At 39.7% G+C, this 23,178-nt stretch overlaps 1 protein-coding gene across 1 annotated transcript in view; it reads right to left on the bottom strand.

The window, feature by feature from the left end:
• The window catches only part of LOC106807477 (ceramide glucosyltransferase-like), a 56,433-nt gene extending 38,438 nt beyond the window's left edge, over positions 1 to 17,995 (bottom strand). Inside the window, exon 1 of the mRNA XM_014809810.1 lies at positions 17,891 to 17,995. Coding sequence (XP_014665296.1) covers positions 17,891 to 17,988 — 98 coding nt within the window. The 5' untranslated portion in view covers positions 17,989 to 17,995. The remainder of the gene's footprint in view (positions 1 to 17,890) is intronic.
• Positions 17,996 to 23,178: the final 5,183 nt, after the last annotated feature.

Genomic DNA, 23,178 nt, shown 5'->3' on the forward strand with positions numbered 1-23,178 from the left:
ACTCGCAGGCAAAGTAGAATAATGTAGTCGTGAAATAGCACTATTTTCCCGTTTTTCCGTTGTACACTCTAGGTATTAATTGTTAGCTCTTGATACATATGTATATATATATTTATGTGTCAGTGTGCGCGCAATGGCGGCGGCGTGTGTTTACAGTTGAAACGCTTCAAGTGCCTGTGATCATCATATGCTTATCATATCTTTTGCTCGAGAACAGTTAAGGTGTGGAGGTGCGCGCCATCTTACTACTGACATTACCCCTCGTCACACACGGTCTGCGCCACTAAAGTATCGTTAGCCTCAGGACTGAATAACAACAAAAACTCCCATTAGCATGCATGCAAAAGTATGAGCAAATATATATGGATGAACGATATACTTCTACTTGAGCCAAAACAACATTGATCAATTAAATTATATTATTGGACTACCATCTAATCCAACTACTAGCACGCGGCAACAGCGGCATTATGTCGCGTGCCATAAGGCAGGTCTTCATATAAGATTGGAGAGATGGTCTACTCGAAACATAATTGCAACTGATTGATTAAAACGAAGTCTCAGGTGCAACTGGAGTTCGTATCGAAAATTGGACCAACTATAAGTCGTTGTTTCAATCAACGACGAACAAACATATGGAACGAGTGGTTGCCGATTCGAATTTGCGTGTTGGTCAATATAATGTGAAACTTAGCTTTGAAAAGGTGATGTTTACTTTCTCATGTACCGGGAATTGTGTTGTTTCAAAGGCGGTGGCTGCAAGTTATTACATGTTTTTTCATCGGTGCAATAAACAGAGTAAAGCTAACGTGCTTGTGAGACCTGCCCTCTCACTGGTCGGCAGCAACATTATCGGCATCATGATTGGCATCCATGTTTTTAGTTCTAGATCCCCGATTTCGTGCCCAAATTTAATCGAGAACAATCAGGCTTTTGAGTTGACATAGAATCAAATCATCCATGGACGCATTAATGCTCATGTTTACTTGGAACCCAGCTACACGATATTACATCGCAGGTGCGCAGATAATGAGTGCTAACCACACAGTTCGAACCAACACGAGCACACTGCGTAAATATTAAAAAACAACATTTGACACTCTGGAGGGTCTGATAAACCTGGTATGTTGTGACGTCACGGTAGGGGACGGGACGAGAGACGGCTGGGTTAGTGCACGAGTACATTTCTAAATCACGGGAGCCCGTGGACAGCAGAAGTAACAAAATAAATACTTTCAAGATATCTTCTCATGCTTGAGAAATTGGGAATTGAGGACATTAGCAGAGTGACGCATGCACGCACAAATATAAAGGTGACACTCGGCAAGACCAACTTAGGTGTGGCACAAGGCTACTAATGTGGACAACGTGAAGATGATATTTGGAAAACCTCATTCCACAAAATACATCGATAGACGACTAAATTGCGAGGAAATTAAGCACACTGCAATACTCATCTAAACGTACAAAGCTATACCTGACATCTAAAACAACAACAACAACAACAACAACAACAACAACAACAGCAGCAGCAGCAGCAGCAACAACAACAACAACAACAACAACAACAACAACAACAACAGCAGCAGCAGCAGCAGTGCAGGGTTTCGCGTGTTTTTACATGTATTGTTGGGGAAATTCATCAGTAAATTTGACGGTCGATTAGTGATTTGACTTGAGCACTCTACACCAACGAATTCGGATGTGGACAAACACGACGGAAAACTGCGTAGGAAACTCAGCGTCAGAACAAACAAACGGCAATTAGCTTCCTTCATCACTACTAAGTGCACCGAGCGAACATGTTACGCTACAGCCACATAGACTTCACGTATTATCCCCCATTATCCCAATTTTTTATATATGACCTCCATCCATTAAGTCATCCATTGCACCCTTTCACGCAAACTCCTTTCAACCGGGATTAATAGCAGCGCAAATGAAGAGTTAATGAAATAGACTCAGTGGCGCAGGAAGAGCCGCTCGCAGACATGCGACATCAACGAACAAAAGCTGCGCGCGATTCTACTACGACCGATCCATCGAGCTGGCTACAGTGGCAGACGTTCGCATTCAGGCAGGATAACATACACGGCGCTGTGATTGTGTCGGACGACTGAAATGAAATCGTCAAGCACCGAACAGACAGTCACATCGGAAGGAAGTTTTCCGCAAACGCCTGGGATGTGACAGGATGCAGTCTGGCCTATATTCCGCGCCACAAACAGATGTCCTATCGTCGGACACTTGCACGCCGCACGCCATCTATATTGCATGCCGCCCGGCCGTCAATAGAACGTTTAATTAATCAGAAGTAGTAGCGCGGCCGAAACACGCAATATGCTAACGCCGCAAATTATGAACAATCGACATGAATTACCAATGCGATTCGTGACAAATCCCACTAATGGGTGTTCGAGTTTCATACTGCTTAGTGCTTACTGACTTATTTATGCGCGAATACAAGACTGCACGCATATGTTGTCAAGTAAAGCATTGTACGCAGCACTGCAGTTCAAACAAATGATATGGTGATATGTACGACGTGGACGGAAAAACTAAAAGGATGCGAATCTGTACATGTATACATGTATTTATACTATCTGACAGGAAAAATTACAGGTCTAAAGTCTAGCTGTACTCTTAATTGTGACATAAAACACCACTCAAGATAGGGGCCAGAATAACTTAAAATAATAAGTTTTTCTGTGATTCTGAGCAAGTACAAAAGTGTTGCATATGCGGATCTCAACAGGCGGCGTCTGTGAACAACGTATACCGTATACGGCAAAATACGTGAACTAATTACACACCTAAACCTGTTTATCAAAATGTCAGTGTACCATGTATCTGCATTGCTATACCAGCGCTAACAGAAATAACAAGAGTTCAGAGAAATGAATGTAAAAACGTCTCTGCCATTCGCAATCAGTCTTACTGGCTACATGTAGACAGTAAATTTGCCTCCAGCCATCCATGAAATTCATGCATGAGATTCACAAAATCCTATTACAAGAAACTCTGTCTTTCTAATGTGACTTTTCCTTTTGACATTTCCAGTAAGGACTCAAATATATATGACATATACGTGAACTTTGCCAGAAAGACCTTATTATCGAAAAGAGTTACGAATAAATAAATAAATAAATAAACAAATAAATATATATATATATATATAAAATTTCCTACATTTCAGCAGCAACGGGTTATGTGGCAGAGCTCTACCCATCATGCCATACTTCACATATTTGTTATACTAGTCAGCACTAAAAGCAACGGATGCCATTAATTCTAGTACCATCATAGTCCCCATTTTACTGTAATTTTTCCTAGTTCAATGTCAATGTCAATGTCAATGTCAATGTCAATGTCAATGTCAATGTCAATGTCATTGTTGGTGTCATTGTCGTGACGGTCAATGTTAGTGTCATTGTCACCGTCAATGTTAGTGCCATTGTCACCATCAATGTTAGTGTCATTGTAACTGTCAATGTTAGTGTCATTGTAACTGTCAATGTTAGTGTCATTGTCACTCTCAATGTTAGTTTCATTGTCACCATCAATGTTAGTGTCATTGTCACCGTCAATGTTAGTGTCATTGTCACCATCAATGTTAGTGTCATTGTCACCGTCAATGTTAGTGTCATTGTCACTGTCAATGTTAGTGCCATTGTCAGTATCAATGTTAGTGTCATTGTCACCATCAATGTTAGTGTCATTGTAACTGTCAATGTTAGTGTCATTGTCACTCTCAATGTTAGTGTCATTGACACCATCAATGTTAGTGTCATTGTCACCGTCAATGTTAGTGTCACTCTCACTGTCAATTTCTATCGGTGAATAAACTTTGAACCATTTTAAACTCTCAAGTGACTAAAATTATTGACAATGCTTGGTGAACTAAATTAATGAATGAATTAAATTAAAATTAGGCGGATACTAACGAAGATGTTATTGTCATTTTACGGCTATTTTGGGATTAGGTAAACACTAGGAATCCAATAAACCAGGTTAAAAATAAAAATCGATGATTGTAGAAAAGGTTTTAATGTTCTAAAAAGATCCAATATCCTAATCCGTTTAGTCAACTATATACTTATTTATTCTTGCTATTATGTTTCAATTGTCTTTTCATCTCAGGAGCCTATCATGGAATCGTTGGTAAATGTTGTACTAGACAGGTTCGTATGTGTATATAATAATACCCCGCATTAGTCAGATCCTTTTAAGTCGATTCGCAAATATTTCGTTCCAGCCTATAAGTTATAGCATGGCTTTTAGTGCAGATGACACAAACACATGGCGAAAATATGGGGTTTTACACCAGTTCAATACTCTAATTCAGTATGTATGTGTAGTATTTACCAAACTATCCACACTGTAGTTCAATTGTACAGTGAATATAGGCAATGTTTATTACGCCCAGAAAATACGTATCCATTTGAATATTTTGCTGTTATATTTCGTAACGCAACCTCTGGCAAACCGCACTGCAGTGATAGGCCTAACCGTGCCTCTCGGAATTTTGTAACCAGTTCTGCAGTTTGGTGGCAGCACACACTCACACACGCACGCACGCACGCACGCACGCACGCACGCACGCACGCACGCACGCACGCACGCAGTGTGTGTGTGTGTGTGTGTGTGTGTGTGTGTGTGCGAAGGCTAATCTTGACAGGCACTTTTCAAGCTTTACTGTTATTCAATGGGGAAATCACAACACATCATCGCACATTATAGCTTGATTTCAGTATTTGAGAGAAGGCACTCGCGTGCTGATATCTGCTATGCTAACGCATTTGACATAATTTATAACATTGTTCGTACCGGAAATTCCGAGAAACACGACCCGAACAATGGCGAAAAATACCGAAATTCCCACAAGCCAATTATCTCCAAAACTCGGGCACATCTACTCCGACTATTGACACGTAACATTACAAAAGGACAATACGTAACATTACCCGCGCGGAGGCGTAATACGGCGGCAAAGATCAGACTACGTCTACAAAGGAGGAACCGGTCGTTTGAAGTCGTCCGTGCGGAATCGTGAATCTGGCGCGGAAATCACTAAACACAGCAAACTCTGGCATGTATGCGCAGGACCACGTGTTGTGCATCACGAACTACCGTAGCGTGATTTACTCATGATACGTACGTGCATGCAAACGGGTCGCGCCAGCGCACGCACGCACGCATACGCGCAAACTCCACGACAGATGACGCTCTCGTTCTAATCGCTATCCTGAGTTGTACGAAGGGGGCGCTGCATGCAGTTTGGCATACGCGTACAAACATAGTAAGGCGCGTTCACACGGACGTTTTTGGCCCGAGCCTAATTAGTAGTGTTGTCAATCGGTTGTAATTTCGTAATCGATCATCGGTTGGACCCAAGCAACCGATGATCGGTTACAATCGGTTACTCGGGGTGTTGAATGCCTGCGTGTGCGTAACGTCGTGTGCATGTACGTGTGTGCATGTATGTGCTTGTTTAGCCCTGTTTACTGTTTGTTTTGCACTGTTTACTACTGTGTGTTTAATACATGTATGTTAATAAAGGATAACTTGTATAGTAGTAGCGATGATATCTCTTATTCTCATCACTTTTCCAAGTTTTCTTGTTCAAGTTTTACATTTATTTTGATTTTTTTTTCTTTTATTTTCCGATGAAATTGATTATGGATTTTGATAACCAATTGCGCTTGGTTCCAGCCACTGTTCAACCGATGATCGAGTATAATCGATGATCGTGACATCACTAAGCGCTTGGTTCCAGCCACTGTTCAACCGATGATCGAGTATAATCGATGATCGTGACATCACTACTAATTAGGCCCGCGCCAGATTTGGCTCGAGCCGAGCGTTCACACGGACGTTTTTGGCCCGAGCCTAATTAGGCCCGTGCCAGATTTGGTCCCATCGAAAACGTCAGACCAGGCCCGAGCCAAATTTTAGCACCAGCTTTCGGCGAGCGGTAGAATCGGTTGAGCGGTAGATGCCGTGAGTGTCCAACGCGTACTTCAACGAAATAAAGTCCAAACAGTATAAAAATTCGAAAAATTTGATCAGGATGCACGTTTTCAAGATTGATAATTGAACTCAGAACGGAAGTAAACACTCTGAATCGTACACAACGCCATCTCGCGACATACTGCCAAAGTATCTGTGAGATATTTGTGCAATAAAATTTATTTGAATTTGAATTTGAATTTGACAGACAGCCAAATTTGGCCCGAGCCAAATCTAGCCCATTTGGCTCGAGCCAAACCATGACCGTGTGATGCGACTATAAATAAAAGTGTCAATGAGTCACTGTAGCTCACCTTGGGTGTGATAGCTAGAAGAAGGAGGGGGATATATAAAGCAAGAGTATATATGGGAGAACTCCCATTATATAGCATATCTCCCATTATATACTCTTGATAATGATATATGTAGTTAAATTTTGATGCGAAAATAAATGTTTCAGATCTGAAAGTCTGAAATCTTGACGAGAGATGGTGCTACGCCTAAATGATCGCCATTTTGGTTTTCGAATATCACGCAAATAAAAACAATAAAATATTCCAGTCAAATTATTGTAACGAAGAATCTAAAACACAATATTACACGTATATATAGGTATGATTGTATAGAGTTGTTGACCAGTTACGAAATAAACGTAATAGGACGTTGTCATTTCTCCCATAGGCGTAACAACTGTTTTGGGGCTAGCCTTACACATTCACATACCAAAATTTAACAAGATCGAATGAATTTAGATGGCCATTTTCTTTTTTCCCAAAACGTGGGCGTGGCTCGAAAGTAGGTAGACTGGCATGCTCCAAAATAGGAAGTTCAAATCTCTCCCATAGGAGATACAACTGTATTCAATTTGAAACATGTGAGTCAAACGGTTCTAGAGTTATCGTTGACCGTAGGCACACATTGAAATGCATAGTAAAATTGCCAACATCTACATAATTTGCATAATTTAAAAAAAATATCAAAACCCGTGTGATATGTTTTGGGGCCAGTCCTTATTCATTCACATACTAGAAATGAGCAAAATCCGTTGAACCTGAACTGACTTATGGCCATTTCCATTTTTGCCAAAAAGTGGACGTGGCTCGAGTGTATGTCAACTGGCGTGCTCCAAAATAGGACGTTCAAACCTCTCCCATAGGAGTAACAACTATATGCAATTTGAAACATGTGGGTCAAACGGTTATTGAGTTATCGTTGACCGTAGCCAAATGTTGACGGACGAACGGACGAACGTACCCATGGCAATAGCTCATCTTGACGATGTCAAGGCGAGCTAAAAACGAGGGTGGCGAAACAATCGCTATACGCTATACGCTACGTTACTAAACTCGAATATGAGTAAAAGACAACCGATTTGAGTTTCTTTCGGCATTATAATATCGTAACTTCTAACGCACGTTTTTTTAAATCCGGTGTATGCACGTATATAAAACACAATTTCCTACACACACATAACCATAACTTATCCCCTACAATACGATATCGGCAGATTGGCAGCTGATATCTTGCATGGTTCAATAACACATTCAAACGCTCCAATGGCAACGCTAACCGCAACATACACGCTTGGATACACACCTCCTAGGAGGCAAACGCAGAAAAATCGATGAGAAGTATAATTATCACACCTTTTCTAAACGTGAGTCACTATATAGCATATATAAGCGAGCCCCCGTGCTGCCTAGTGGTTAAAGCCGCACTATGCGCATCCAAACGCTTATTTCGATCTCCAGTACTAGACCAGCAAATACTTCGTGTCATGCATAATCACACTACCTTATGGCAAAATAAACTCTAGTTCCTCCCATTTTAGTGCGCGTTTGCTTAAAACCCACAGGTGCGAAATCTGGTAATCTGGCGCCAACGCTAAATTGTTTGCCAAACAATTTCGCCAAGAATCGATTAGGTGACGTCACATGTTTTTATCTTTGATACACCCGTACCCACAGGCACTTGAAGCGTTTCAATAAAATATAATGCTAACTAAGTACGAAATCTATTTACTACCAAATTCTATATAATAGTAGTATATATATATATATTAGTGTAAGCGTGCAACAGTCGCGCCGCGAAAGCAATGGCGCCGGCAGCGTATGGTTGGACGTAGGATTTGGACGGAATTTACGGGAAACTGTCGGCAATAATAGGTGAAAGAGAGTATAGACAGTAGGTATAGAAACATTAAGAATTTGGTAGTAAATAGATTTCGTATTTAGTTAGCATTATATTTTATTGAAACGCTTCAAGAGCCTGTGCCCGTACCGCTGTACCGCAGCACCGCTCCACGGTTGCTTGGCAGAGCAACGCGAAAGTGTCAACAACATCGGTGAATTTGAACAACATTGGAGGTATTTTCAAATGCCTTTTATAAGACAACGCGCAGTGAAATGGGAGGAACTAGAGTTTATTTTGTGATAAGGTAGTGTGATTAATTTATGCATGACACGAAGTATTTGCTAGTCTAGTACTGGAGAAATTAGCGTTTGGATGCGCATAGTGCGGCTTTAAGCCAGCGCTCATCGCGGTCCGCTAACAACAAACTGCCCAACGACGGCCATTTCGTTTCTCCATTACGTTGCCAATCCGTTATCATTTTGCTGCCCTAGGCAAGCTTCCCCGTGTCTTCACGCAGCATTTACGCACATATTACCAGGAGTAGATAATAGGGAATTCCTTATTATCTACTCCTGATATTACGAAGGTAATTGGCGGGTCGAGCGGTCTAACGCACGCATCTTGGTGCGGGTGACGGACGGCCTGGTATGCTACGTACACGCAGTCTATGACATTCAGCAACACCCATGATGAACGCATGCAGCATAGCAGTGCTACACCGATTACACGCCCTGACAAATTGAAACTGCTACAAAGCAGACGGATACACAGTTGAATAGCAAGCGGCGACAGCTGAGAGGTGGGATGCGCGCACATCCGAGGCCAAACAACCCAATCACTTTTAAAAACCCAGCGAATATCTGCTGGCAAACTGCCCCGTTTCCCACCCACCCTACACGGACAACGCGGCTTGCTCTCGTATCCTCGGTCCCGCGCGCGCATTCAACACAGATTCGACGAAAAATTCACTCCCTGCACCATCTCCACACGTACAGCAAGTGTCTCCCCTGGCACGCCCCTTCCTGTGGCTGAATGTAAATGGGAACGGAGTGCTTGTAAATATATAGACTAATAAAACAATTAAATATGACTACTAAATAATAACATGAACACATTTATACTATCAAGAGCATATATAAATCTGTTAATTATTTGCTCTTGATACTACTTCTTTATACGCTCTTGATACACACATGATATCAGGAACGAATAAAAAAGTAGGGAACTTGTTTTAAATTTGTTCATTTGGAATAATATACATATTCACGAATACAGGTATGTTCATGGATCATTACATATAAACAAGTTTGTTTTTATTCAACCGTGATAAGTTAACGATATTAACAAATAAAGCAACAGAGAGAGAGAGTTTGTGTGCGTGCGTGCGTGCGTTTTCACGTACGGCAGACAACCTGCCCCATAAACTATATGAAGACGAACCGTGAAGGACAGTGAGTATGACGACCTATCGATGTACATACGTCCGTGCCATATAACACCAGGCAGCTGCGGTACTTATACACTAATGACATATTATATTAATGAGTGCAAATATTCCAGATGCAATCGGCAGCAATATGTCGACCTGTGCCTTCAATGCGGGACTAACATCAGGTGAAAAACTGCTCGCCTTGGAAGAATCAATCAATACCGTGGAGACCGGGTGTGCTGGTGTGCATATATAGGTGTCTAGCAAGGGACAAGAACCTAAGTGGCAAACCACCACCGTGCGCATTTAACGAAAAGTGCACAGTGAGCATTAAACTAAACTGATTTCGTTAATATTTGCATTAACAGTAGTTGCTAGAAAAAACATACACAGGCACGTAAAAGTGATTAGCTTATACACGTGCTATGTACTGTATAATAATAATAATTTGATATAATAATAAAGGGTATGCTGCTGACCAGTAATAGTAGTAGTGGTTTATACCGAAGGACTATACTGACAGTCTGTTAGTACTATAACCCTTTCACCATCTATACATGTATAGATATAGATATAGAATAGATGTATATGATTTACAAACTCCTGTACATATTGTAGAGATGTAATCAGGAGTGTATCAACACTAATTGATACACTCCTGATGTAATGCGTAATAACCGCAAATTTGGCCTCAGATTTCAACCCTGTATTTACTCTGCGGTTTATAAGTGCGCCATACCGTGAGGGGAAATATACTATAGGCGCAATACTTGGTTACCCGATTCAAATTGAGGTGCGGCTTATAGGCGCCCCGCCGTTATATTATTACGCGATCATATACGGTCAACGATGTTTATAGTGTGTGTGTAAAACTATAGTTTATGTGCTATTGTGGCTATATGTACACATGTTTATAGATATGTTCATGTTAGTTATAGCATCACGGAATACAAATAAAGAATTGCTTTCATTCACTCCTGATGCTGCTACGATAAGCGACTGCTATAATGATGTGTTAGTACAGCGAACATCTGCAGAATCTGCATGCTAATTAATGCTAATTTTATGCTAATCACGATGAGATTCCCTCTTGTTGAAATCAACTGCGAAGAATTTGTGAATGTAAAATCCATTACTATCTGGATTTCAACATCTCTCAGCACCAGGGAAAAAAATATAATTTATTTTTTGGGGGCTACTTTTCAAGCTCGCGTGCATGAAAATAGCACTCTAAAATTTGGCTTGCATTGAACTCTATGCAAATTTCCGGGGGCTCTTTTTGGCATTTCTGGGGCTCTTTTTGGCATTTCTGGGGCTAAATCGCCCCGAGCTCCCGTGTATTTTTTTCACTGCTCAGCACAGTCAGCAGGGTAACTTGTGCTGTCCAGAAGTGTCAAATAAAATTACTAGATCACATGCGCTAGATAAAATTACTTGTGATCCGTCCATCAATTTGTAATAATCATAAATGAGCCTTTTGTAATATTGTTAAAGCGATCTTTGCGAGTTGTTTCCAGCATTTTTTAGTGTTTATTCTCACTCTCATGATGCCTACTGTTGTTGCTTGAGTAACAGTAATTGTTTTAAATAACAATAAAATGTCTTAGAACCGCATGCAAAGACAAAATCATGCACGATTACAATTTTGCATTCTCTTGTTGATTTTCGCTGTCATGTCTCGCACTTTCTCGCGGTACCGCGAGACGTCAACAAGGGTACAGTAATGCAAAAATCGCACCGGAGATATTTTTGGTCAGATGTAAACACAGAGGTGCATAGTAGCGTAACACAAACAAGAGTGTAAGTTGTAACCTCATAAATATTAGTCTTCAAAAGTTCTAGGGACTATAACGAAGACGGAGAGAGAAGTGGATCAAATCCTCGTTGCGTACCGCCAGCGAGAATACTTATCACACACAAATAGATGCCCCTTTGTTTTAATTATGTTCGCTTGTTTGAGACGCCATTTGTGATTTTTGAAAGTCCTGACTCGAAAAAATGTATTGCTGGTATGATGTGGTCAAATCAATTTTTCTATGCTATAACTGCATAAAATATTGGTGTTTTGAATGTTGGTGTAATCAGTGATATTTTCGCTGTCAGGTGAGACTATATTCAGCTATATTTAGTTTTTCTGAGCAAAATTCTCGCAATGATCGTTTTAAGGCGTTCCTTTACCATATAATGTTAGTAAGCTCAACACAAAATACATCCCTCAACATCTAAATTTTACAAATTCATACTGTTGAAAAAACAAAAAACAAAGGTTTGCCTTTCCATCCAGACAAAAATGGTAGACGTCTGTGGTGTAGATCTACTTCTACAAAATTCCTCAAAAAGACTGGTACAATAAACAACCGTTTTAAAAATACATCCAGCTTACAATAAGACTGCCAATTGAGTTTACTATTGGATTGAAACAGTCCTGTCGCATGACCGGACGTTTCGTCTTTCTGTTTATGGCAATAAACTATCACGGCACGGGAAATCGCTATGGAATCTCCACTACTAAGTCTATTTATTCGGAGGCAAAGAGCCAGCAACGTTTCCCATTTCTGTAACTGGGAATAAATAAATTAATGTAGGTTTTTTGCTCCCGCAAATACTCAAATTGATAATGATAAAAAATAGCCTGAGAAAGACGTCAATAACTCGTCACATATCTTATTTCCCTTCATTTTCATTTCGCCGAGAGAAGACTACTGTGCCACAACTAAAAAATCTAACTAAAAGGTCCACCTGCATGTGTTTATATTTATGATTCACAGTCACAGCAAAGATGGAAAAATGCAAACAACTTGGGTGTAAACATAAACTTATAAAAAACATATGCGTTAAATTAATAGTATCACAAATAAATACCAAGTGTCTACAAATACATGTCTTCACCATAATTCATCCAGTCTATATAAAATATTCTGGCTATAAAATGTATATAGCTTCGATATTTGGTCCTAAGAATAATTTGCTTGCAACCCTCTCTTTGGTATCTTTTTAAATGCGATTGTCCATGATGAATACGTTTTTTCAAGATTTTTGCCCAATCACCACCCTACGTACTGACATTCACTAAATATTTATTTATCATTGAATAATTAAAAATGCAGAAAGAGGTATTTTTTTAAATAAATAGTCCTGAGTAACAGTTCATTGCGTAGAGATATCAATTTTCGGTGGCAGTTTATCTTAGTACCATAAATAAACGTGTCTATTTCAGACACACCTCAATGGCTTGCAGCAAGGCCAGCTGAATCATGCACGGTGACACTATCAAAATTATCTCCTGTCGTGGGCCGCCATGCAAGCCCCACCACAACATTCCGCCTCGCCCATATACATGCACAGCCAGCATAACCGCACGTAGACCATGCATGGAGGGGGGACTTTTAATTCATAATTAAATATCTATCGAATAACGTGCACAATACCGAAAAATAAAAACGTAATTAACGAATCAATCAAACCCCAAGAAACTTGGCAAGTCGCCGATGATCAATCACGATTTAATAGTTCATTTCTTTATGTTTCCTGCAATGTTTCATGCGCTACGCCAACGCTTAGCGATATTTGTATATATTGTTAATATTGTGTTTTCTGAGTTATTACTGTAACAATTCACTCGAGGTGCCTTCTACAGTATTTTTAATCATTCTCTATAATGAAGCGTGTCCTGCATCATTTCATGTGCAACGAGACACATCTATGCACATCAGATTGATCGCACAAGCTTCCTGTACCATATTTCAGCAAATACTTCTGTCATTGTAACGGTTTCCCTACAACCACAAACACGAAGACAACACATGAATTCATAGCGAGTGTATCACCCGTACTTCTAGGAACATATTACGATAATGCATTATTCATATTCATCACGGGTGATTATATCTTTGGTTTTTCTGCAGTTTCAAATTTCTCCCCTTACCCTTCAGTGTCTATGGCAGGATATCGCCAGGAGTCTATTAATAGAGTATGATGATATCACATGGGTGCTACAGCATTATAGCATTACAAAATACAATTCCCTGTCTGCAGCGTTGCTATGGCCATCTCCATGCACGCAGCGCGGTATTGTTTGGCAGGTTAATCTGAAAAATCTGATATTGCTATAGAAAATGTGAGGGGGGAGGGTGGCTGTATATATATAGCCTGTATGTAACCCACGGCAGTTTCACAGGGGCTTACATATAATAGGTATATATCACTGCAACACCGAGCTGGATGCACGCATTGATTTTTTTCGCAGTCAATTTGATATTATAACAAATATATACATACACATACGTAACATATATATATTTGTTATTATATAAAATTATTAAATAGTTGCTTACACTCATAACGCATGGGCTTCACATTCCATGGAGACCAAGTCTTTTTCTTTATCTTATTCTCAAAAGTTGTGGGCATGAGGGAGAGAACTGTATAGATCTAGCCATGTGATAGAGAGAGACCCTTTACGTGTGTGTGCGCTTACACGTGGGTGTGTGCGCGTGAATGTGCTCATGTGTACACTACAGGGCTAGGTTTTCTTATCACACTATTTTAAGCGTAAGCTAGGGTTGCTATGAATACAACTTAATTTTTTATTACCACACCGTCATCGGCTATCAATCAAATTCACAAATGTATGAGCCTACAGAGCACTGAAGAAATTTTGATGGTCAGGGCTAACGAATGGCTGCAATATAAATAACTTGTGGAAATTGATAAAAAGGATGACGTGTGCATGATAAATGGTAAAATACTACATCTATACTATAATTTGGCTAATCTTGTGTGTGTGTGTGTGTGTGTGTGTTTGTTTGTCCTCGCTTTTCGCCCTGATTTGTCACTCAATCGCGCTAACTGAAGATATATTCAGAATCACCACGTCTGGGAGATGGTTCTGGCTGAGAAAAAAATTTAAAAAAGTTTAAGTATTAAGTATTAAGTCAAAAATTCGAAAAGTATTAGGTCAAAAATTCGAAAAAATGCTATTCGTCAATAGATGGCAGTGCGTACAGCAGATCCACATCACATACGTGGGAATTACACTGCGTCTCTTGACTGCCGCCGTGTGAGCATATTCAGAATCAACACGTCTGGGAGATGGTTCTGGCTCAAACAAAAATCTATTCCTCAATAGATGGTGCTACGTCTCAGATCCCCCCCCCTACTGCAGATTCCCCCCTGCTCACTCTGCTTTGACATACACCGTACTGACACAGTAGTCAGTGACCAGTAGCTGTGCCAGTGTTCTGTTGTACCCAGTGCAGTGGTTTTCTTTTCAGTTACATGAAATATTTAACTTTATCTGCGTCACTTACATGGAGTTTATATTTAAAGACAACATTTGCTGGTTCTACGGGTATACTTTCTGCTAGTGTACATAACTGAGCTAAGCATGCAACACAACAAATTCTATTATCAGCTTGTTTATCTACCAGCCAGTCTGTAAACATGGTAGTCCGAGCTGCAAGCGTAAAACCACGCAAGATAATATAATTAGGCATCTTACTATAATTAGGCATCAATTATATATTAATGCCTGTTGTTGGGGTACTATAGCTGGGGGCACACGAGCGTATTTTATCGCCCGATCGCGGCGATTAAAATCGCCAGCGAATTTATACGCCCGATCACGAAGGGGCACACGTAGCAAATTTGAGAGCGTACGCGTACGCTACTGGACGGAATCACATGATCACATGATGCATCACATGATATCAACAACACGTCCGATTGGTTTAAAAAAATCGATCGCTCGACAAAATACGCCAGACACGGGCACACGAGCGAATTTGCCAGCGTAAATAATCACTGGCGTAAATAATCGGCCGAAAATATCTAACATTTTTTATACGGGCAATTCGTACGGGCGATTAAAATCGGCGTCGACGTGAACAGGCACACGGGCGAATTTTTCGAGCGATTTTAAAATTCGCCGCGATAGGGCGATAAAATACGCTCGTGTGCCCCTACCATATGAGAGCATAGTGCCCCCAACAACAGGCATTAATGTTTTTAGTGCATCACATGACTTTGCAATCTACTCGGCAAATATGAAGTGAATAAAAAAATCTGGAGGGCTCCATGTTAATGTCGTCTGACTGATAACAACGCTGGTCTCCCCACCTGTCGATGACTCAGGAAAACTGCTACAGGTAGGGGAAATTGAATTCGAACAATGCAAATAACAATGCATAAATGCAATAACATGAATAACAATGCGCTGCGCAAGCAATAGTGCCTGCTCAGGCGGGCACTATTGTTTCATAGTACCTGCGACGTTATCCAATGGAATTTCAACGATTTATCACGTGATGCACTAATATGCATTATGAGCAAGAAGATTCAGAGCAAATGTTTTGAGGAAAGAACTGCAGGTCACTTCCTAGGAGTTCCTAGCGTTTTTAAGTTTAGATTAAAGTAGTATTCATGCTAATAGTAATCAGAAGATGTATTAGAATTCTAGGAAATAATAAGTGAATTGTATTGGCGTAATCGTAGCACTCAAAACACAGTGATTCCACTGATTATGCAATGTTGTCCTATGCAAACAAACCCTTGCATGACCTTTTGATGAAATTCCTGGGCCTAATGTTAGCTGCAAGTCTGATGATATTGGTGTATACTTATTCTCTATGCATTAAGTGCCCTGTATTACGATTGCCTGGTTGCCAGACACTAGTTAGCTGATTGAGAACGACGATTTGATTAGTTAGCTGAGATGCAAGCAATTTAAACCACAATGAATTGTTAAAAAACAGATCTTTGATTTACCTAAAATCCCTCTCTCGTGCTCCAAGCAATGCGCAAACATAACGAAAACAGTTTATTTTAGAAATAGAATACCTTGCAGCTAATCATGTTTGCCCCTTCTTCTCTGCAATAATACATGCTGCTAGTCATCACCATTCCATAGTCTAGACACTAGTGCTGATATGTACACTTCCACATTGGGCCCTTAATCAGTACACAGTTACAACGTTGTCAATTGTAAGTCTAACCAATTTATAATAAATTAAACACGGTAAACTTAATTGCAGCTAGAAACGATACTGCTGAGATGTTTGTATTCATGTTAAAGGCAATTAAACAAGCCGCTAGGTGCAGGCCAATATTTATTGATATGAACAGTGATGACTTCATGATTGTACCATGTATATGGGTGTATGTATGTATGTATGCATGTATGTACGTATACATATTATATATATATTATAGTGGTTAAAGTCGCACTATGCGCATCCAAGCGCTAATTTCTTCAGTACTAGACTAGTAAATACTTTGTGTCATGCATAATCACACTACCTTATCACAAAATAAACTCTAGTTCCTCCCATTTCACTGCGCATTGTCTTATAAAAGGCATTTGAAAATACCTCCAATGTTGTTCAAATTCTCTGATGTTGTTGACACTTTCGCGTTGCTCTGCCAAGCAACCGTGGAGCGGTGCTGCGGTACGGGTGTATCAAAGATAAAAACACGTGACGTCACCTAACCGATTATTGGTGAAATTGTTTGGCAAACAATTTAGCGTTGGCGCCAGATTACCAGATTTCGCCCCTCATTATTGTGGGTTTTAAGCAAACACGCACTGAAATGGGAGAAACTAGAGTCTATTTTGCCATAAGGTAGTGTGATTATGCATGACACGAAGTATTTGCTAGTCTAGTACTGGAGAAATTAGCGTTTGGATGCGCATAGTGCGGCTTTAACAATCTGCTTAGAATTGCTACAAAACGGTGCCAACAGGAATAATCTACCATTATTGTGATTACTTATTGGGACCCATGTTCTCTATCCTTGAACCAAATTCTGGGCCACCAAGCACTTTTAACTGACGGCTCTCCAGTGACTGCAGGAAGTTTCGTATAACTTTTACGTGACTGCAGAAAGGGTTCGCAATTGAGTCCGAAAAAAGATTTAAAGCTGTATTACCTATCTCCCAATTTTCAAAGCACTCTGCTGGTGTGCCACACCACACACTCATCAGATTTAACAGGATTAGCTGTGCTAAACTAGCCACATTTCTTGTGCCGGTTATATACAGTACAGTATCTAGCCGAACACAAACCGAAATTAAACCGTAAAAGTTGTTAGCGTTATGCGAAGGGTTGTGGGGCTAGGCAATTTATATTTGTATTACACAGTTGCAGCGTATTGCAGTCCCGATATATCATAGTCCGGGAGTCGGACAGTGTCACGTTCGTCAGTTAATAATCACACACACCCACATCTAAATGATGAACTTTTTGACACAGTGATAAACATCTAAAGCAATGTTGTTCACATTTCAAAATCACATGAAGCAGAGAAAGTAAGTTTACTTACCCATACACTATAGCTACCACATGAACGGACCACATAAATATCCATCCGGCGAAAAAGAGCGCGGCAATAACATAAACCACATAATCTCCTTTCGCCATCTTGGGATAGGCCGGTGTGAACTATGACCTCACCCGGAGCCTGAAAAAACATAAACTGTTTTGTAAAGGAACTTGTCATGTGGCGCCGGAAATAATTGAATTAATAATTTATAAAATTATATTAAATTTATTTTGCACGACAGATTTACAATATTAACGAAAAATTTAATACCACAAATTGACAGCACGTGACTGCAGTAAAATATTTTCAGGGTGACGTCAGAGGTCAACGTCGCCTACTGACGTATCAGCGTTGAGTGTGCACAGCAGACGGCGTGTCAATCGCAAACTACATAATTTTGTTTGTTGTGTTTGGTTTGGTTTATTCATAGTTTATTGTTTCGCTACAGTTTATAAGTCACGAAAGTTGGGTTCGCACAGTTCAATCGTGTTTCCCAAGCATGCCGAAATATTATGCTATTGATTATTTGTCGAAGGTGAGGCAGGACACATCTTGACTGGCTTGAGACTGAGTTCATACTTTACTTTTTTAACTTTAGACTGACTCAGTGAGTGACTGAGTCTATACTAGCAGTAGTATATACTATATACTAGTAGTAGTACTACTACTTTTTTAAGACTGAGTTTATACTACTACTAGAACTACTACAGTCTACAGCTACTACTACTACTAGTACTACTACAGCTACTACTACTACTAGTACTACTTCAGGTACTACAACTAGTAGTAGTACTAGTACTACTACAGCTACTACTACTACTAGTACTACTACAGCTGAGCTACTACTACTACTACTAGTACTAGTAGTAGTACTACTACTACTAGTACTAGTAGTAGTACTACTACTACTAGTTGGGGGGAAAACAAAAAAATTGGCCGTAAGAATTTTTATACCCTGACGCTATTTTAGCCTTAGGCCGCTTAGGCTTAGAAGTTAGAGTTAGGGGCCTATCCTATAGCTATTCTATCCTAGATTATAATAACGTCATATAATAAAAAAAATCTAGGGCACAATTTATTAGTCTCAGTTGAGAATTGTCATTTTAATATATATCTGCATGCGGCATAGGCCAGTCCCTACCCTGCGCTGCGTAAGTGCCACTGCGTTAGTGCCACTGCGTAAAAAGGAGTTAAAACTTCGTACAGCCATACAGGCTCTTAAAGATATCAAACATTTAATTTTATGAATGAAAATTTTTATTTAAGTAATGTACGTAATTATTTAGTAGGCCCTACTTCACAATCACATGCATTTTAAGTGACGAGTCTCAGAAAGGTGACCGACAGTTTTAATATTTTTAATGCAGGCCACGAGGCAACGAAAGACATTGATATCTGCTTTGCTACTTGCTGTACCCCATCATTTAAATGCTGTTGATGCATATGCGCACAATGGTAGAGTTAGAGATGACTCATACAGGAAGCCTGCTGACAAAGGTATACTGCCTTGAGTGAAAAGGATATATTGCTTGGAATGAAAACATAAATGATGTGATTCTGTCCAATAAGTGTGACTATACATTGAAATTTATGAAAACAGCAACAGCTATATATTACAGAATTTTAGATAAGCGGATAATTGTGCTGCCACGTGCTTCTTTTTCTCATAGCTTCTAAGTTCCAGGATTTGCAAGTATTTCAGCTAGATAGCATGGAAGTACTTCTGAACCAACTATACACAGGCAGAGAGAGACATGATAAAACATGTCACATAGAAAGCTTCATAGGGTAAATTTCTGACGTACTTACATTTTATAAAAAGTTTAGTAATTAACTACTCAAGTCATTTACAAACAATTTAGAAAATGACAAAACTGTCCAAAACTGAAATGTCCTGAGTTACATTATTTCCAAGTAGAGCTGCCCCTGCTTATACCCTGCTTTAATTAACACCTTTTTGATGTCATGCACATTTTATAGCTTCTTGCATTTGCATCTGAGAGCAGAAACAAGATTATGATTGAGGAAAATCTTCTGTACTTAAACAGCGTAGAAGAGCAAGTATCCTCTGATGGTCTGCTGGCCACATATGACTGTGAAGCATTTAACAGGAGTGATATCAATCGACAAGAAGTCTATGATGAAGCAACAACATTTAGAGGCAGTTATGGTAAGAAGACTTGCTCACCTATGTGAATCGTGAAGTTGTTGTCAGGTGGTAAACTTCTGGTAATGTTGAATTTGGCAGTGCTGTTAATATAAGGGATACTTTTGCAATGCATGCTGAAACATGGACTTTTTTTGCGTCGGCACTTTTAAGCCAGGTTCAGTTGTCGAGAGTATTTGGAAACCACTGATTTGTTTTGAGCCATTGATGCATCCCAATGCATTTTCGTTTCCCAAAACAAACAGAATCTAGCCGAGACAAAAGATCTTCTGAATTATTTTTAATTCACTTTGCTAAACTAGTATAAAAGTAATGAAACTGAGAGAAGCTTTAGCAAGTTTTTACATGTCAGATCGCTGGCTTCTCCGTCATTTGGCTGCACCTCTGTAGTCCGACAAGCAGCCATAGATTCCTGATTTCTTGAAGGTGTACGGTGGCAGCTGGAAGAACCAATGAGCATGGTTACGTGCGTGTGCACTGCACACAATCAGCTCAGCGGTGTGCCCACCTGTGATGTGCTTTGCTCACGACTTATGCCCCTCGCCGTTGATGACCCATTAGCAAAAGCTGATGGGACACCGTTTGGCCAAGCTGATCTCCTCACATATATTAGGTGTGTGATGTCCTTTTTTTTATTTTATATTTGCCAAAATTGAAATTGAAATTGTTTTTATTCAGCCCTATGGGCTGTTAGAGAGAGCTCTACGACAACGATAAGTACTAATATAACACATGGAAAACGTTAGGATAAGACTAATATCGAGACTAAGAAGTTTCTGAAAATGGCACCAAGGATCATAAACCTAGGTGTAATATTATTATAGCATTGTGTGAGTAGACTGTAGGTAAATGTATACACTGCACATCAATAAGACGAGCTGTTAATTAATTTCATACTAAAGGAGAGATATTTGCTTCGATGGAGAAACACGTCAGAGTGAGACTTGCCATTCAGGTGGATATCACCAAGTTGAGAAACTTGAAAAAGCAGATCTATTGAATTACGAGGTATGTTCAGCATATAGAATTAAAGTATAGGTACCTATACTCATTTGCACGTATACAACCTAACATGTTGCACCATCTTCTGGATAGATGTTGTCCTGGCTGTTGTTGAGCATAAATAAATAAATAAAAGTGTAATAGCACTGTTGTTACTAGAAGGAGTGCTCTGATTGTTGGCCATTGGAATGAATAAAGTGAAGGATTAATATTCCAAGAAGTTTTCTGAGAATACTGGCTAGCATTAAGTTTGCTGGAACCTATCATTGACTTGTTAACATAGAAGAATTACCACATGCACTTCAGTTGTTCAGTGCCTAATATAGAAAAGATGTAGACAGAACAAAACGAGAAAATAAGCATATGGATGATTCTGCTCATAAATATAAAACATAACCTTGTTGTTTTGATAAACAGCAAAACAAAACAAAGGTTAGAGGTCACATAGAAAATTATAGGACAGCTGAACTTTGGCTCATGAATAGAATCATAAACATCTCTATACTAGCATAGATATGGTCATGGACATGGTAGAATCAGTAGAATGTTAGACAACCTTGCTTTATCTAGCATGTGCATGAGCGCATGTTGCCAAGCATGATTGATGATGCAACTCGCATTTAAATGGGTTTTCCATTTTACAAATTAGTTGGTTATTTTATTAGTTTGCGAATTTAGTGCAACTGTTCAGCTTCGGCTTAACTACGAGCCTTACTTGACATGAGCAATTAACATAAAACGCAATCAATAGATCACAGAAATGAAAATAAAAATGAAAAATATACAGTGGTATTTTACATAAACATGAATTATGGAAATTGTGGAATTTTTTAACTATTCTCGCGCCTTCAGAATGCCTTGCATGATTTGTGACTGTAGGATAGCCTTAGGTATCAACAAAAATGGTGCTAGATGATTTAATAATTGACCTAAATTTCTGATTGCGATTCACACATGCTGCTGGATAATAGACTGGTTGTGATTCTATGTGGCTTGGATATGTTCAGGATCGCATGACATTAGATATAAGAAAGACAATAAAAATTTGCCTTGCTCTAAACAAAATAAAAAAATTGGGCTCTGTGGGTCGTATGACAAACAGTAAATGTGCCTCTCATACACCAGACTGCGCCTATTGTTAGTCCTACATTAGCCTTTACGGTTTACATTTACCATAGACGGTTGCCAGAAACACAGCTGTAAAGTTTCTCAAATTGTATTCGAGTTGTATAGAAGTCCTGTCTACGAGAAAGAAGTTGAGATTAAAGTTAAAATTAAGTAAGGAAACTTAAGTAAGATTAAGTAAGATTAAGTAAAATAATTAAGTAATAATTACGTAAGTTAAATAAATTAAGTAAATTAGGTAAAATTAAGTAAAGTAAAGACTAAAGTTAAGATTAATTATATTTGTGGAAACGGGCTCGATGATGGTTGTGCGTCAATCAGGAGCTGCGCTGGGACAGGATGCTGCTGCTGGAACAACCAGCATGTGCCGGGGTGTATGACAGCGCATCTCAGCGCCAAGAAGGGTTCGTCGCACAGCTACGCACGCGCCTCAGGCACGACCAAGGTTTCCTGCAGAGTGCCGACGACGTCACGTGGTCGGAGCAGACGAGCTGTAATTACAAACTAGAGGTGGAGCCACTGTGCCCCTCGCTGAGCAAAACGGTCGCTGCACCCTCTACCGATATTGAACTTGTCTGCCAAGGTAAACCGTCCCAGCGTCACTGTTGCCTTGACGACGTCTAGAATTATGTTTTTAAAGGAAACGCGAGTATAACGTCAATTAGCTGCACTATAGGATACCGGTGTTTCTGGTTGTAGATGCAATTTTTTTACCATTTTTCTCTTCAATTCAATGGCCATCCTGGGGGGATTTGATGTAGTTTTTCACACTGACGATGGCATTGTGCGTTAACGTGATCATAACCACCTAGCTTTATACGTGTATTTTTTACAATGTTACATGATACCGTGTGTTTGCTCTTGTTCACTTGCGGTTTTGCCAGCGGGCGTACGTGACCATTACACTGCTGATTAGAACACTTGAACATATATATATATATATCAGGAGTGTATAATATAGTGTGTATAATGTCCCTATTATACACTCCTGATA

Source organism: Priapulus caudatus, unplaced genomic scaffold (genome assembly GCF_000485595.1).
Source record: "Priapulus caudatus unplaced genomic scaffold, Priapulus_caudatus-5.0.1 Scaffold218, whole genome shotgun sequence".
Taxonomy (NCBI): domain Eukaryota; kingdom Metazoa; phylum Priapulida; class Priapulimorpha; order Priapulimorphida; family Priapulidae; genus Priapulus; species Priapulus caudatus.